The following is a 19,043-nucleotide window of genomic DNA, read 5'->3' as shown; positions in this document are numbered from 1 at the left end:
ATATTTAACTCTTAGTTGGAATATCCCAGCTTTTAGTCCTCGTGTCCTAGCTTTTAGTCTATCCTCAAACATGCTTAGCGCTTTCTCTTGACAATTACCTACATCGCGTGTCGTACCCTTGGCGTTCGTTCGCTGGCAGACGACACCGGACGTCAGCAAGAGGCTATTACCAGGTCTCTGCTCGGCTCTCACATACATTTGCTAGCGCGCGGTGGCAGGGCTCACTCCTCTCGTCTTAGGAGTTTGCCGTGGCGGTAACACGCGCTTGAAAGGGCTGGAACTCTTCATTAACTGAACCAGTGACTTGGTGATGGGCTTGGATGGGTAGCTCAGCTAACTGTGGTACAGGAATAGACAGAACACTAAAGCTGTTATCTTATAAACGTTTGTAGATGCGTTGTGTACAACTCTACGTAAAAAGGTATGTTTTTGAGCGATATATATATATATATATATATATATATATATATATATATATATATATATATATATATATATATATATATATACATATAAATGTTTAACGTTTCGTTGAACCTATCAACATTTTCAAAGGCAGAGGTGAAAGGTGTACAAGCTGGCTTGAGCAGCAGAATATATCACCAAAAAGAAAGAAATTAAGGTATCGTACGGCCCAATAGACCTTCTGTTGTTTCCTTACTTCTTATGTTCTTATGATGGCTGGGACAGTGGGTGCTAGAAATATTTACCTTGATCTTGAAGATGGTAAAATATACCTTAGTGTGAGCTGGCTGTTTATAGCTACTTGAGGTTCTTTTATATGTAGTGCTTCATTGATGTCTAATCTTTTATTGCCGTAGAATATGTCGATTATTTTGGTGTTGTTCATCAGGATATTTATAGCTGGTGATGATCTGGTTGTGAATATAAATTATATGTTCTTTGATGGAGCCTTGTTGTTTGTGCATTGTCAGGTGCCATGAAAGACATGTTGCTGTCTTGCCTATATATTGAGATCGATGGGATGATAGTGCCCAAGAGAGCAGAATGGGTGATAAGAATATGGGTGAGCTGAATATCGTCTATGTGAAACCATAGACGATATTCGTTTCTTTCAAGACATTTTGCTTGTCAGGAGATCTCTTCATGAGCAAGACAGCAAGAGCATGGTAGATAGAAGAGCAAGGTCTTCTTGCTCTTGTAGTAGATTGTAAAACTCTATCTTTTGGTCATTTCCGGTAGTGGGGGAGGTCACATTTCTATCAATAATATCATACAGGACTCTTTCCTCCGTTTTGTGACTCGTGGAAAAGAAGTTCCTGTAGAATAGTTGAAGATCAAGCGGCTCACTTTCCTTTTAATAATGTCTTCGACATATTATATCCGTTAGAGTATCCGTTATTGACTTAGAAGTAATGAAACGGTCAACACTACGGTATTCTACAGGAACTTCCACGGCTCACAAAATGGAGGAAAGTGTTTGTGTGTGCAACTAACAGACCCTTGTAGCAGAGAGATGCACATGGTAATGACAAGTTTGGGTGAAATGTATCATTGCTATAAGAATATGATTGGAAGAGTAAGATGAGAGGAAAAACGACGGTGGGATAGACATATAGCAATAAAAACGGCGGTGGACGGCAAATGTCAAAACAAATATCTTGCATCAATATAAGAATAACAATAAATAACTGCAATAACTGAACAGAAAGTTCTACAATCTTGTAATAAATATATTGAAAGTTCTATATTATTGCAATACCTGTACGATAGAAGTAATTTTAGCTTAAAACAAATAATAAATTAATATACTTTAAGTGAAAAATATGTAAAACATTATTAACCAAAGTGATACTAAAATAGAAATAGTACAATAATACAATAATAATAGTAGTACGGTAGTACAATAATAATAGTAGTACGATAATAATAGAAGTACCGTAGTTCAGTATTAGTACTGAAGTAATATCAGCAGTAGTCTTAGTACCAGCAATTCATTCCATTGTCAGATAAAAGATCTGTGACAGTTACATGTATCAGTTTCATGCTGGTAAACTTGTTTTTATTACAGATGTTACTGTGGGTGTTTGTGGGCGTGGCAGTGATGGGTGTTGGCGGGGAAGTGAGTGAAGGCGGCCCTCACTCACCGCTGAGGAAGGATGGGTCATACTGGCAGCAAGTCTTCTCTCCCAGCACCTCACACAGTACCAACAACATGGATGGCGACGCCTACAACCCGGCTAGCGACAGTCACAACTACAACACCAGCCTCCTCAACCAAGGCAGCTTCTTCAGTATAGTAAACCAGAACGGAAACATGTACAAGTTACTCAAGAACAGCATAGGAACAGGCGTCATGGATAGGGTCATGAATTACTTCTTTGAGAAGATGGGTACCAGACGCAGCAGGAGTTTTGGGACGACATACTTGGCGGACCAGAACAACCACCAACCACACGCTAACTGGTTTGTTGAGCTTATCATGAAATGTAACTTTATATATATATATTGGGGGGTATTTTCTCCTTTATTATCTTCCTTTCTATTTTATGCATTAGTCGTAAATGACTGAAAGAAACTCTGCCCATTTGTTACCGCCTCCACCGGGGATCGAACCCGGAACCTTAGGACTACGAATATTGAGCACTGTCCACTCAGCCGTCAGGCTAGTAATAACTTACAAAGTCATTAGGAATCACGTTAGCAGGGACTCTTGAATTCGTTCTTTATAACTTTTTAGTTACATTGATTAGTGAAATTGACGTTTGTGGAATTGCATCATAAAATATACTGTAGTTTGTAAGTGTATGATAAATATTTGCATATAATATATTATTTTACAATCCTTTCACTTCATAACTACATAATTTACTTTACACAGGTTTCACGGAGACAAAAATACATACACCTGGTATGAGGGAGAAGGTGAACTGCGCACGCGTGAGCCAGTGAAGGCTCCCAATAGACAAGCTAGTGACGATGGCGCTTGTATTGATGTGTACACCAGCTTCCACAGCAGCAGCTTGTGTCTGGACGTGTCCACCGCCATCGCCATCGCTGCTCTTGCTGTCCTCCTCCAGATCTTCTTCTCCTTCTCCGTCGAATCCCTTTGTCCAGCTTCCAACTCGTTCGGTAATTTTGATGATGTGGTTTTCAGCATTAGAAATGCAAATAATATCACAGTTGAAGCCGATGGTGGTAACCAGATGCAGGCTGAGGAACAGTTCCAAGAACAGCTGCAACATGAAGATCAGAACCAACAACAAGATGAGCATCAGTTACAAATCCAGACTCAGAGTCAGCATGAGCAACAGGATCAAAATCAAAATCAGGGAGAGTCTCAGACTAATACCCAGACTGCTGATATAACTGATAATTCGGTTGAAGATGAAAGATCTCTAAAAGAACACCATCATCGATCAGCACGGTCTGGAAACACAAGGTCTCCGTTTCCTCGTTCAGGTCCAGGTCACAAGCCTGTGAAAGAACGAGTGAAGAAAAAGATGAAGAACCTTCTTGATGATCAAGAAGGTGGTAACGACTCCCGGGGCTTCGGTATGTTGGCCTCGATGAGGGCATGGTCAATGTGGCCAATGTGGCAGGAAATGGCTAAATCGTTCACTGAATCTCGCTTCTTCCCCAAACGAAGCTTATGCCCGGCACTGAGAGGATTTGTTAGTGGTTAATTGCAAGTCTTTGATCTACGGCTGATAACCGCTAAGATGTGACTATATACAATTCACGAACACGTCTATATTTGAAGACTCATCCTGCCTGGGAACGAGCTGAAAACAAAATGTGAGAGCTGATGCATTGTCTTCAAATTAGTAACTAACTGTATTGGATTATACCTGCACAAATTAACATAAACACATAGGCTGATCACGAGAAACACGAGGAAGGGGAAGCAACTCCAAGAGTCTGACAAAGAGTTTAATCTATATATAAGAGAATAAGAGTCTTCGTAAGAGTCACATCGAACCTGAAACACACAAATCCTGTACCACCAGTGCAAAGACTGGTAGATGAAAAATGATGTCTTCAGGTATTTACACACAGCAGTAATTTAGAATGCGGTACACCACATACACACGAGCAATTATTGAGTATTCGGCGCCAGCATGAATACCTTTGTTCGTCACTCAGGAGTTACATAGACAAGTGGAAGAGAACCCCGCGTTGTTGGAGAAGGCCGGGACACATGAGAGGGAGCAGAATGAGTGGAAACAAGAGGAACCAGAACGAGGAGACACACACACACACACACATACACACACACACACACACACACACACACACACACACACACACACACACACACACACACACACACACACACACACACATATTCCCACGATAAACCCCGCAGCCGTTGTCTAACTATTTATTTATAATTCTACCTAATCTTCCTATGTAATTTATTCCCATATTTTAGCACTAATGATGATATATGTTCACCGAAACGTCTGTTTTTAATAAATTTGAAGAAGTTATATGTCTTTTCTCTAATGCAACTGTTCCTCATATATTTAAATTTCCAAATTGAAAATCTATGTCTGAAATAATTAGTACTAAAACATTTTGACTAAAGTGATTTTAAAGATAGTATTGACCCCAGTCAATTAAATTCAACTACTTGTAGGTACAATATTAATTAAAGACGGTCAAGGCTTATAATGGTCTTTGATAGAGATAGCCATACATTGTATCCTAATTATAATAGTCTTTGATAGAGATAGCCATACACTGCATCATAATTATAATAGTCTTTGATAGAGATAGCCATACACTGCATCATAATTATAATAGTCTTTGGTAGAGATAGCCATACACTGTTTCTTAATAGTTTATTTTTAATATGTCGTAAATTATTTAGAAGTTTAGGACCTCAGTACAGTCCATGGGCTCTCAACACAATTCAGGTGGTTCAACACAGCTCCGGGGCGTTCAATATAATCCCGGGGCTCATTATAAGTTTGGAGGTAGAACTCTTTGTTATCATTAACAAAGAGTCTTACCTCCAATATATAATATGTTAAAACATAGACGTTGCAGTGTAAGAAGTCTGTTTCAAGCTGCTTGTGTAATTATGAGTTGTTCAGATTGTTATTAATGATGAAATATTTCCGCTGAAATCTGATTAAGACCTGTGTTCTCTGCAGTTCTTTTTTTACCCTCTGTAATCCGTCAACAATGATTATATATATATATATATATATATATATATATATATATATATATATATATATATATATATATATATATACATATATATATATATATATATATATATATATATATGTATATATATATATATATATATATATATATATATATATATATATATATATATATATATATATATATATATATATATATATATATATATATATATGCGGAAAATCCACAGAGAAATATGAAATGAGGTGAACGTTTCGGCTTTGTTAAAGCCTTTGTCAACACCAGACTGACTGGTGTTTGAGTCAGTCTGGTGTTGACAAAGGCTTTAACAAAGCCGAAACGTTCACCTCATTTCATATTTCTCTGTGGATTTTCCGCATAAAATGATCAGTGTTTTGTGATCGTCAATTGCATATATATATATATATATATATGTATGTTGTTGAATATGACCGAAAAAGTAAGATTAATAATTCTAACACGAATTTTCTCAATTTTTCTTGTTTCTCTTCACTGTCGATGGTAATTGAAAAATCAATTCTCCAAAATTAATTTTTATTTCTAGTCTGACGCCTGAACGCATTTAGTAATAACTTATTACATTTTCAAAGACTTTAGTTTACACACACAACTGTAACCTGTAAACACTCAAAATACATCCATACTTATACTCGCTTTGGGTGAGGTGATATGGTACACAAGTTCTGGGTGAGGTGATTGACATTTGTACATCACCTCACCCAAAACCGCTCGACTCACACAACCGTACAAAGGTCTCCTGTACACCAGTTGCATAGTGCTCTTGGCAGTATGGATTCGAGTCACTTATGGGGTGTGGAGTTTTCAGTTGCATATACGCCTGGGGACCATTCAGGCTTGTTCGCATTTGTATTGCTCACGTGGCCCCCCAAAATGAGGTGATTTGATAAAATACTATGCCCAAGATTACCATCAGAGTGCCGTCGGGATGATAGGCAATTAGCCTAGGCTACCATCATCTCTTGTATGGTCGTGATGGTCGAGTGGTTAAGGTCTCCTGTACACCAGTTGCATAGTGCTCCTGGCAGTATGGGTTCGAGTCACATCTGGGGTGTGGAGTTTTCAGTTGCATATATGCCTGGGGACCATTCAGGCTTGTTTTCATATATATATATATGTACATACGTATATATATATATATATATATATATATATATATATATATATATATATATATATATATATATATATATATATATATATATATATATATATATATATATATATATAAAGTGAAATGTAAAAGACATTGGCTTGACATTATCTTGTCTAATTTTGTATTAGGTTGAATAATTTTCTTTCGCTTACAGTAACTTTAGTCATTCATTTATTTATTATTTTATATAAATAATATACATAAAAATCCATAATGTTTTTGTTAAATCTTAAATCTCTTATTATTTTGTGGCATTAATGATAAGATCAGTAATAATAATAATAAATATCTATCTACTATCTATCTATAATATATATCTATCTATCTACTACGGCGACTATTAATATTAATAATAATATTGATGTCAACCTGTTAACGCCTTACATGTCTACCCTTTAAGAAATGTATTGATCACTGAACATATATAGTCTTTTGGGAAGGTTACTGAAGTCGAACTCTCATCGTTCCAGTCTCCTAAAATATTAAAATTTGCCCAGTCACCTAAACCAAAATCAAAATTTGGCCAATTTCCTAAAGTTAATAATCTTAAATTCCACGGTTCTGAATCAGATTCCTTCATTTTTCTCGCCATTTCCTGCCATATAGGCAACTTTGACCATTCTTGTATCCTGGTTAAGATTTCTGACTTGTGAGAAGCGCTGCGCAGTTCTCCTTTGATATTGTTAAATTTACTTTGATCTAAACTGCCTAGACGCTGTGAAATATCGCTAGACTTAGTGAGACTCGAGTTCTTAGGCCAGACCTCACCACCATCATTGTTGAGATCAACTATCTTTTGGTTATTCAACTCCTTGCCAGTGTTCGTTATAGTATTCTGGCGTAAGCGTCTGCCATTATCTGTAGCCGTTACATCTTGAGTGTTAGTCTGATCCTGGTTCTGAAACTGATCCTGAGACTCACTCTGATATTCCATTTCGTCTTGGTATTCTTCCTGATCTTGATTCTGATACTCAAACTGATTTTGATCTTGATATTCAACCTGATTTTGATCTTGATTCTGAGACTGATTACCCCCCTTCGAACCAACATTGATGAAATTATCATTAGTGATATTGAAGACCAAGCTCCGGGTGCTGGAGATGGGACAGATGGCGGCGACTGTGAAGTGGAGTAGGACCTGAAGGAGAACTCCTACGGCAGCGATGGAGACTACTGTGTACACGTCTAAACACAAGGGGCCGTCGCTGCGTAAGTAGTGGTTACTTGTGTCTATGCAGAGACCGCTGTTGGGGCTCTTGACGTACTCGTTTTCGTAAGAATAACTACCGAAGTTACTTCCGTAGTCGGCTTTATAAATCTCTCCAGTATTGTGGTGCCTGTGGAGGTTGAAACGGATAAGGATAAAGATTTTGCAAAAGTGTTCATATATTCAGACATACACAGTTATATATATATGTACACACACATATAAACTGACACAGGTAAACGCCCACATATTCTTACACATACTTATACACATACTCACAAATTAATCGTATACTTCCCTTGGGAAGAGGCTTCATATCATCCCTCCAAGCCCATGAAGCTTAAATAGCCATCCAGTGTTAAAAATACAACGCTGAATATTGTTGAATAAAATACAATTATAAATTACCTGAACGCCTGCAGAATATCAAGAAATACTCATAATCACTGCCATTTCGACGGCAGTGACGCACTAAGTGGGTTCGAAAACACATATTACCCCAAGTCCATAATAAGAAAAGGCTGAGAGCATAAAAAAAGAAGTCCTTATATTTACTCTTAAAGTAAGACACTGGATCAGGGCACTTTTCATGGTCTTAGATCTGCTCTTTCGTCTTCTTGACCGGCCTTGTCATCCGGGAAGTTGGTCTCTCATAAGGACTTGCCAGGCTTATAGACCTAAATAACCGTCTAGAGGTTCATAGAACTTAATAACCCTCCAGAGGTTGACAGACCTTAATAACGTTCCAGAGGTTTATAGACCTTAATAACCCTCCAAAGGTTGATAAGCGTTAATAACCATCCAGAGGTTGATAGACTTTAATATCTCTCCAGAGGTAGATAGACTTTAATACCCTTTCAGAGGTTGATTTGCCTTAATAATCCCCCGGAGATTGACAGACTTGAAGCCAAAGACAACAAAATGTTGAACAAAAGTTGTGCCTCGTTCATGTAAAGTGCCTTTATTCTTGTCAGTCAATTTCCTTGGGATGTCGAACCGACAACTGTGCATTTAACTATTGTTTCTTAGTAAAAAAACACAATGTTATCCACTACTTGTGGTGGCCGTCATTGTGTCCACTTGGTGTGGTGGCCACATTGTGTTCACTAGTTGAGGTAGCCTCATTGTTATATAAAGGGATATAACACAACAATGTTATATAAAGTTATAATTGATGATAAGATATAGAGCTCAACATACCAGTCAGTGTGTGGTTGGTGGTTGTTCTGGTCCGCCAAATATGTCAACCCAAAACTCCTGCTGCGTCTGGTACCCATCTTCTCAAAGAAGTAATTCATGACCCTATCCATGACGCCTGTTCCTATGTTGTCCTTGAGTAACTTGTGCATGTTTCCGTTCTGGTTTACTATACTGAAGAAGCTGCCTTGGTCGAGGAGGCTGGTGTTGTAGTTGTGACTGTCGCTAGCCGGGTTATAGGCGTCGCCATCCATGTTGTTGGTACTGTGTGAGGTGCTGGGAGAGAAGACTTGCTGCCAGTATGACCCATCCTTCCTCAGCGGTGAGTGAGGGCCGCCTTCACTCACTTCCCCGCCAACACCCATCACTGCCACGCCCACAAACACCCACAGTAACATCTGTAATATACAGAAGCAGCTAGTGAGTTATATAATATTTTTATCAATATATCGTAAACAAATAACTGTATATCGTAAATACATTCGGGAGCTATTTAGAAACACGATAGCTTTCCCCCCCCCCAAAAAAAAAAAAAAAAAAAATATATATATATATATATATATATATATATATATATATATATATATATATATATATATATATATATATATATATATATATATATATATATATATATATATATATATATAATATATATATATAATTAAATAGTTGTAAAATAATAATAATAATAATAATAATAATAATAATAATAATACATCCATTCAACCCCCCCCCCCCCCCCAGTAATTCTTGCTGAGTACGTGCCTAGAAACATTGACAATAGTGTAATACAATGTGACTAACAAATTTATAGCTTAAACTACATCCATCACAATATTTTTTTCATAACAACACTAGACATTAAATCAAATATTTTGGGTATCTTAACTAAAACCCTCCTGCAAAGTTTACAATGATTTTATAACACTTATTTTATAGAATCAGAAAAGCAGTATGGCTTACAAATAAGATTTTGATTTTGTACTTATCGTGCAAGGACGGAAGGATGTTTCATCTCTTCATCGAGTTGGAACATACCGAGATGAGTTTGTACGTGTGATGAACTCTTCAAAGTTCCTGATGATAGGCGAATGATAGGTCTTGTTGATTGTCAGTTGGTGTCCCGCTAGACTGAGGCCTATCGCACTAGGCGTATGAAAAAAATACTGTTCCTTGTTCGGTTTGTTTTGTTTTCCGGTTACGACTTTCAGCAGGTGGGAAACAACACGATTATCCGGCCGAGACTTTCAGCTGGTGCGAAACAAGATAATTATCCAATCGAGATTATCAGACTGTGAACGACACTTATCCGACCAAGACCCAGCTTGTTTGACGCAAGACGATTATGAGGCCCAAACTTTCAGCTTGTGAGCATAAACAGTTCTTCAGACAAGACACTCAGCTGGTGAGATACACAATAGTTATCCGGCTACAACTCTCAGTTCTTAAGCAACAACAGAGTTATCCCATCAAAAATTTCAGCTGTTAAGAAACCAGACCGTCCAGCACCGGTACTCACGCCAGAAGTTCTCTGCACCAAGTAATGGAAGGCTCCAGTTCCTTGGAGCGAGTATATGGCTGCCGAGTGACACACACACACACACACATACACACAAACATACGCGCGCCCACATCCTTGGTCTTGAGCGGAGCATGCTCTCTCGAGTCTTCAACTAGGTAAATTTAGCTGCCAACAGCGCCATCTGTCAGGGAAGAACTGACAGTCTCGCGCGACGCTTGCTAAGCGTTCGTTTCCATTGCTGAAATGTCCACAAAACCTGCTTTAACTTCACACAGAAATCACAGTAGCGTGATATATCAAATGAACAAATCCACAAGGGCCGTGATGAGGGATTGAACCCAGTTGCCCCTTAGTCAGCTGTGTCACGACATGGTAAAAGAATTGCAACCTGGAGTGCTACTGCCCTCACTAGGAACCCGAAGCTTCTTGGAAGCCCAATCCGGGTTTTACACCATTCCCTCATGCACCCGGGCTCTGTCAACCAAATGTTCTATCTCAACGCCCTTACTTCAATACACACAAATCACAATAGCGTGATATGTTCGATATTTAAGAAGGGAGATTTAAGAGTGTTGGTTAAACTCTTGTGTCGATCATCGCAAAAACAATTCGTTTATATCTTGAATCTTGAAAAGAGTGCGTGAATATATGATTCACAACATCGTTTTATCATGGACAGCTTAAGTTTGATAAATTTATTCTCATTATTTTCTAGTTTATTTCGACCAGTTGTTACTGGAGAGAATTACCGGCGGGCTGATGGGCAAATAGCCTCGGCTACCATCAGCTTTTGTCCGGTCGTGATGGTCGAGTGGATAAGGTGCCCTGTACACCAGTTGCATAGTGCTCCTGGCAGTATGGGTTCGAGTCACTTCTGGGGTGTGAGTTTTCAGTTGCATGTATGCCAGGGGACCATTCTTTCCTGTTCGCATATATATATATATATATATATATATATATATATATATATATATATATATATATATATATATATATATATATATATATACATATATGTATATACATATATGTATATATATATATATATATATATATATATATATATATATATATATATATATATATATATATATATATATATTACCTAACATTTACAGTCCCCTCGTCAGCTCAGCTAACATTCACATCTCTCTTCTCCAACACATTGTTCATCCACAAAAATATTCTTAACTCGACATAACAAATATATGCCAGACTAAAACGTAACGATTGATAATATAAATTTAAAAGATAAGCATAAGAAATTACGCGATTACTGTAAAAATATGCATTCAATAAAAGTCACGAAAGCCTACAATTCGTCGCTTAAAACGAGAAAAATATACAGATTTAGTTCAGAACGCTTATGTGCAATTCTTTTTCCTATGAATAAAATTTTTGGTTGCAAATATATTTGCAGATTTCCGGTTTTTAGTTAGGGCGAGAGAACTCGTGAGAAGTTCGCATCTCGATAGTTAAGTAATTAATATCTAACCTACCGTACCTAACCTTACCTAGCATGCCCCTCAACTTACAATCGATGTCGAGTTCGATTCCCAGGCGTAACAGAAATGATTGAGCACGTTTCCTTGCTCCTAATGCCTTTGCTAGAAAGTTAGACAACTGTTGTGGTGTTACAGCCAAAGAAGGGTCAGAAGTTTGACCTTGGGGGGGGGAGATATATCAGAAAAACTTTGACCTCTGAAAGATTCGAACCCGGTCAGCCAGGGACTCCATGCTCATTGACAGGTCCTGTACTATAACCACTCTGCCGTCAGGCTGACAATTGTCACGAGTGCTGTCCGGTATTGAGTTAAAAGTCAGACGACTTTCCAATATTTTTGTACAGTCTCACGGCAAAGTGGTTATAGTACAAGCCACGCCAAGGAGCATGGAGACCCTGGCTGACTGGGTTCGAATCCTTCAGGGGTCAAACGTTTTCTGATGCATGTTGGCTTGGGGACCATTCAAGCTTGACGCATGATGCATGTGTATATATATATATATATATATATATATATATATATATATATATATATATATATATATATATATATATATATATATATATTAACGAGAATACATAAATACAATGATGGGAAGGACTTAAAACAAAATTAAAAAAATAATTATTGTTTAATAAATTTAAATAAAAGGAAGAGTAAGAGTGAAGCATACAATATGGACTGGTCGGTACAGTGACAACTAGGTGATTTCCTGCAGGAATGACTCAGTGATAAATATATAATCAGTGATTTCCTGGTTATATATTTTGAGTCTATATTGTGTTAGGTTTACCACATTGCTTATTGTTACCTGTTATAAATTAACAATAACAGTAATTTTTATTTTATATATACAAGAGTTCTTACATTCATGTACAGCCACTAGCACTCATAGCGTTTCAGGCAAGTCCTTAATCCTAATTTTCCCCAGAATACGACCCGCCAAATCGTTTAACAACCATGTACCCATTTACTGCTGGGTGAATAGAGGCTACAGTTAACGGATTTGACCGCAGTAAGTGCTCCCCCTTCCAGGATACGAACCCAGGCCAAAGCGTTTGCGAAGCGCCGGGCGAGTGTTTTACCACTGCACCACGGAGGTCTGTTATTGTAAAGTATGTGACACAAACTACATCTTATAAGTTCCATCACTTAGTTTGCCTTGTTATATCAATATTGTACTGATATAAGATTTGAAAATATTCCTCATTATTAATATACTGTACATTGTTAAACCAATTGCGAATTATTTTATATCATGGTATATTTAATCAATTTTCGATAATGATTAGCATACTTTATGTATGTCCATACTGTTGTTAGGAACAAAATGTGACACCTTAATTGATTTGTAGAACCAATTACCGCGAAACGTATTGGAGGTGGGGTCCCTCGATTGTTTCAAGCGTGGGTTGGATATGTATATGAGTGGGTTTGGGTAGTATCCCAGTAGACTGGGATTGAGATATATCAGAAAAACTTTGACCTCTGAAAGATTCGAACGCGGTCAGCCAGGGACTCCATGCTCATTGGCAGGTCCTGTACTATAAGAACTCTGCCATCAGACTGGCAATTGTCTATAACTCTATTGTCTATAACATAAATAGGAGCTGCCTCGTATGGGCCAATAGGCCTTCTGCAGTTACCTTTGTTTTTATGTTCTTATTGTAATCTAGATTTAGGAACTCCATCCGGGTGTCTACTGAAATATCATCCAAAAGTCTGCTGGAAAATCTTTTAAGAGTTAGAGCACCATCCAGGTGTCTGCTGGAAAACAAGAGTTAAACAGACAATGCTAATTTTGTCCCAATTAATGTACTTAAAATTTTACTGGACCAATTACCTCGACTAAATAGGGAATGGCTTATGATTGCTGTAAATTCGCTTCCGTCTGGACGTCAAGGCTTCAGACCCACGACCTTATTCTCTCCCACTGTACTCGGACTCTACTTCTACTCCCACTCTATTTATATTCTACTTCCACTATACTCCCACTCTAATTCTATTTTTTTTCCTAATTCACTCCCACTCTACTTCAACTCTACTCCCACAACACTAATTCGGCCGTGAATTGAATGAGCCGGGCCCTCAACTTCCTTTCGTAGTTAACCACAAAGTCCATTTTTGGTGAGATATAAAAGTCTCCAAAAGTCACACTCATCTAGTTCTTCTTCGCTTTCGGTCGACAGATTCTGGTTATCCATCCCCTGAGGTTTGTGGCGTCGTTGGCGTTGGTCTTGACAGCCGTATCGGGGAGTTTGTTCCCACAAGCCCTTCATGAGCTGGCAGATAATGAGGCCTCAGTCACGCGACGTCCACGAGAAAGTCCTGCCTTTATTTTCCGTAGTATGTATTTAGGAAATGATGTAGACTTTACGGGTTTCTCTTGGCCAAAACTTAGCACTGAGTCTCAGAGCATACCGCCCCATCTTTCCGGTCAGTGGTGATTCCATCGTGTGAATGCTGTTTTGTAACACATATTGTTTAAATATTATTACGTAGACGCAGCAGTACTATGTACTGTCCGTCTGAGATGAGTCTACGTACCTATTTGTACTGCATCCTTTCTCAGTTGCTCTGTACCATGACCTTTTTCACCTTCCTGTATTCTGCATTTCCAATTCTTATGTACATTGCCATTTCCTGCTCCCATATTCCTTGCCATCGTGCAGCCCTCAGAACTCAGCCACACCCTTACACATACATACAAACACACACATAGAAGGGATGAGGTACGAAAACAGACTGAAGGAACTAAACCTGACGACGTTAGAAAAGAGGAGGGAAAGGTGGGGGACATGATGCAGGCGTATACAATACATAAAGGGATTGACAAGGTGGAAACAGAGGAAATACTTACAATGAATAGCAATAGAACAAAGGGACACGGATGAAAGTTTGAGACTCAGATGTGTCAAAGAGATGTTAGAAAGTTTTCTTTTAGCGTAAGGGTAGTGAGTAAATAGAATGACCTTAAAGAAGTAGATTGTAAAGGCTAACTTCATTCATAACTTTAAAAGCAGGTATAATAGAGAAATTGGCCAGGAGTCATTGCATTAGACAACTAACGGCTAGAAAGGCGGGGTCCAAGAGCTAATAGCTCGATTCTACAGACACAAATAGTAAATACACACAACACACGCGCACACACACACACACAACAACATTACACACACACACTTACCAGACCAATTATTATTCTGGGTCGAAAATACGTGATTGTTTTCGCAAATGGTTAATGTCGTCTGTTATTTGTTGATAATTATTTACATCCATTGCACGTTGTTTTCGAGCAGCAACTGACAAGGTATACCGCTGCGGTACTCCTCTTGTTGGAAGGCTGCAACTTGCTAGGTATACCACCCTCTCGCTGAGACAACAATATCGGGGATACTGCACAGAATTAGGTTAGGTTTGGTGAAGTTAGGTTGCTTCAGGTTATGACAGGCGTAATGCGGGTTGGATAGGGTAGGTTTAACATGGGTTGGTTAGGTTAGAATAGATTTAACATGAGTTAGTTAAGGTAGAACAGGTTTAACATGGGATGACAGATAGGTTTAAAACGGGTTGGTTATGGTAGGGTAGGTTTAACACGGGTTTGTTTTGGTTAAGATAGGTTTAACACGGGTTTGTTTTGGTTAAGATAGGTTAAACTCATTCTGTTAAGTTAGGATATGTTTAATGGGGCTTGTTTAATAAGTTTAATTAGGTCAGCCAGCTACAAATTTCCAATAAATATTGTTATTATGGGATTTAGGACTACGAGAAAATACTGGAAACGGTTAGGTTATTCAGCGCCGTGTGTGTACTCACCTAGATGTGATAATTGAAGTGTTTGTGCGTGCGTATGTGCGTGCACTTATCTAATTAGTATACAGCTATTGATGGGGTAAGGATTGAGCTTTAACTGTTAGATCCTGTAATTTCAGTCTCCGGTTGTCTAATGCAATTAGATCATCGTCCATGGGGATGAAGGTGCTTGTGTGTGAATGTGCTTGTGCGTGTGTGTGTGCGTATGTATATGTACGTGCGTGTGTCCGTGTGTATGGGCGCATGCGTGCGCGTTTACGTGCACGTCTTTGTGTACAGAAATAGTGTATATGATGTCCCAATTAACAGAAAGACTCGTGCATCTGGCACCTTACGATTGACGTCACGCCATTTCCTGCCGAAATTCCTCAGCAACTTCAAAAGAACATTTTGTTGCCAAATATGAAAGCACAACGCGATGTTTATAGAAACTACTATACAAAAAATCATTTTTATTCTGATACATGCATGCAATACTCGTGTTTGAGACTAATATATAAGAATATTTTAGTGTATGGATTCGCATGGGAACTTCCGACCAAGTGACCTACCACATCTTGCATGAGACAGGAGCTTGCTGACGTCATTGCAGAAATACAGCTATTTAAATTGCCTGTAATGCGTGCTATTATTCTTACTTCGTTGAAGACAACCAGAACAAGTTTTGCAAATATTTTCAGACATAATATTTTCGGATTTAACTTATCACGGGAGGATGAGTGTGTAGAAACTGAATATATTTATTAGTTTAATTTGGTTTCATACCAGCCGGGGACAGATTTTTAGAGACTGTAAGACTTTTAGAGCCAGACTGTTAGACTTATCGAGGTTCCCCCTAGGCTAATGCCTGACCTTCCTCAGGATGCACCAGCAACTTACCTAAATTGCCAGGTACGAATTTACTGCAAGGTGAATAGAGGAATATTTGGTATTGGAAAGGAAGAAGCAATGAAAGTAAACCCAAAGATTATATTTAATGAGTGCAGAAAACTTATGTAATATTTTACAGGAATAAATATCAGTATTACTCGTCTGTCGTTGTGAGAAGGATTGGTTGGCTTTGAATGAAGGTTTTCCTATATGCAGCTGTTGTGTACACTCTTGACAGGTGTTGAATAAATACTCAGTTATAGGTATTGTGTTCTTAGTAATATGTGTTGAGTCTTTACTCAGTTGCAAGTGTCGAGTCCTTACTCAGTCAAAGGTGTTGAGTCCTTATTGTGTATTAAAAATCGTTTTCAATTTATGAATATATATTATTATATATATTGGAATTTTGTGAAAAGTTAGGCGTAGGTTAGGTTAGATTAGGTGTTCAGATTCCGTTGGCAATTACTTGTATTTGTTGTACGGTGGTGATGTATATATATAGTTGCAATTCTAACATAGAGAGGAAAGCAATGTTCGAGAAAAGTTCGAACGTTATGAGTTGTTTGTAAAATGGTTAGTGCTTATAGCTCTGGGAGGAGAACGGGTTGTTGGGAACCGTTTTAGATTACCATAGGCAAGGGAGAAGAGTAGACATAGACTAAGCTATTCTGTCCTTCTGGGATGTATAGATATATATATTATTATCTCAAAAAGCGTACTTGAACTCGAACCACAAGCAACCCATCTATAGGCTGTGATCGTCCAAGCTGCAGCCACTCCTAATGGATTAATGTAATCGTAAAAGGTATTTTCTCAAACATAATATTATTATTATTATTACAGAGTATACTTAATATTATTATAAAGTATAATTTTATGTAAAGTTAAGCGTATGGTAGGTTAAGCTAGATGTTTCATTTCTATTGACACTTATTCAACCCATACCTAGGCTCTGTTCGTCTCAGCTGCAGCTGAGCGAATCGAACCCAGGATTACTAATTATGAATCCAGAACGAAGTCAACTGTACTTCGAAACCCTCATATTGTTAGACTATGCATAGTTAAAATTAGGTAAGTTATATTATATGTTTTCGTTAGGTACATAAAGGTGTGTTTGTAGAAAAGACTTGATATGAATGAAGCCGTTCTCGAGTCACTGCTACGAACAGTCAAGTGGATAAAGTAGATTTTAGTAAGTATTTGACTAATTTGCTGTGAATCCGATGGCCCTTTACTTTAATGATAAGTAAAAATTACTATATAATCATATAAAATGACAATATAATCGTAATATAATAATAATTATATTATTATATAGTAATAAAATAATAATTATATTATTATATAGTAATATATAATTATATTACTATATAATCGTCCAACATGAGGTGAACAAAATTCCTCCAAAAAATCTAAAATGCGGAAGGAATGCCATGAGATGAATAATAAATTGAGATTTCTTGATAATATATATTTTTGAGACACTGACGATCACTCAAACATCATTATAGTCTATTGTGAAAAATGATTTAAAAGTGACGAATAAGAAAAGCTAGAGTAATTCATTTATTAGAATAACAATATTGTTACTCCTTGTATAACAATACCTCCACTCTTGTATAACAATACCACTACTCTACACGTTATTTTATACTTGTGCTCTCTTATGAACTCATGTTGAGCTGATTTATATAGTTGTTAAATAAAAATATAACATTTCAGTAAATATAGTAAACAGCGTATGATTACACAGGAGTGAGCAGCACCCTGATAACGCGTCAGATTGATGTCGACCGTTGTACAGAGGTGGTCGCTGGTCGTAGTGTGTATTGGTCTCTCTTACCAGGACGAATGCAAAATAGAGAATTGTCTATATCCTCGGTTGAAAGTACCTGTCTAAAGCCCAGATAGAAGATGTCTAACTTTTATGTGTAATGTTAATTCCTGACTAAACTTTACGATGAATGTGGACAATTCTCTTAAAAAAAGGTCTCGAACGAGTAATATTTAGAGATATTTGGAGAAGTAAAGAGATAAAGACATATAAGCTGCCTTTCATGATAAGCATTCTCTTATATTTGGTTTATTTATTATTTTCAATGATAATAATGCAACGGAAAGACTCATATCGACAATTGTATCAATTCTTGTTATCTTGATTTTTTTCTTAAGCTAAGAATTGTAAGATTAAAAGTTTCAATAGCGGGTTAAGGATTACATACTGTGAAAGGCATACCCAGTTTCTTGTTATATATGTTCTGAAAGTTTGTTTTTGTCCTGGACTATGTTCAGGACTCAAACATACTTGCTAGTTGGTCAGTAAACTATTTGTGGTAACCTTAACAACCCTCCAGAGATTGCTAGGTCTTAAGCTTGGATAAGCTTTTAATCAAGAACGCAAGAGTAGTTGCAACAGACTTACCTCAATATAATCGTTCTATAAAACTATAAAAAATCGTTATGGGAATACAAGTCTTTTCTGTCATTTGTGCTGATACTACGAAGTTCGTTATTGATGAAGACTTATCTACAAAGCAAATAAGCTTACATTTTTAGCGTTTCATTTGAAAATAATGTTTTTTACAATTATGA

General features: G+C 37.4%; 2 protein-coding genes across 2 annotated transcripts; one reads left to right on the top strand and one right to left on the bottom strand.

Annotated features, from left to right (window-relative positions):
- The first annotated feature begins 213 nt into the window (after positions 1-213).
- LOC123756352 (uncharacterized) lies at positions 214-4,412 on the top strand. Its single transcript, XM_045739425.2, has 3 exons — positions 214-421; positions 2,033-2,427; positions 2,843-4,412. The coding sequence occupies exons 2-3, from the start codon at positions 2,033-2,035 to the stop codon at positions 3,645-3,647; spliced, it is 1,200 nt and encodes a 399-aa protein (XP_045595381.2). The 5' UTR covers positions 214-421; the 3' UTR covers positions 3,648-4,412.
- Positions 4,413-6,580: 2,168 nt separating this feature from the next.
- On the bottom strand, positions 6,581-9,134 carry LOC138368391 (myb-like protein I). Its single transcript, XM_069330919.1, has 2 exons — positions 8,745-9,134; positions 6,581-7,674 (listed from the first exon to the last, which is right to left on the bottom strand). The coding sequence occupies exons 1-2, from the start codon at positions 9,104-9,106 to the stop codon at positions 6,726-6,728; spliced, it is 1,311 nt and encodes a 436-aa protein (XP_069187020.1). The 5' UTR covers positions 9,107-9,134; the 3' UTR covers positions 6,581-6,725.
- Between the last annotated feature and the right edge of the window lie 9,909 nt (positions 9,135-19,043).

Source organism: Procambarus clarkii, chromosome 25, assembly GCF_040958095.1.
Source record: "Procambarus clarkii isolate CNS0578487 chromosome 25, FALCON_Pclarkii_2.0, whole genome shotgun sequence".
Classification (NCBI taxonomy): Eukaryota; Metazoa; Arthropoda; class Malacostraca; order Decapoda; family Cambaridae; genus Procambarus; species Procambarus clarkii.
This window is presented reverse-complemented; position numbering and strand designations above follow the sequence as displayed.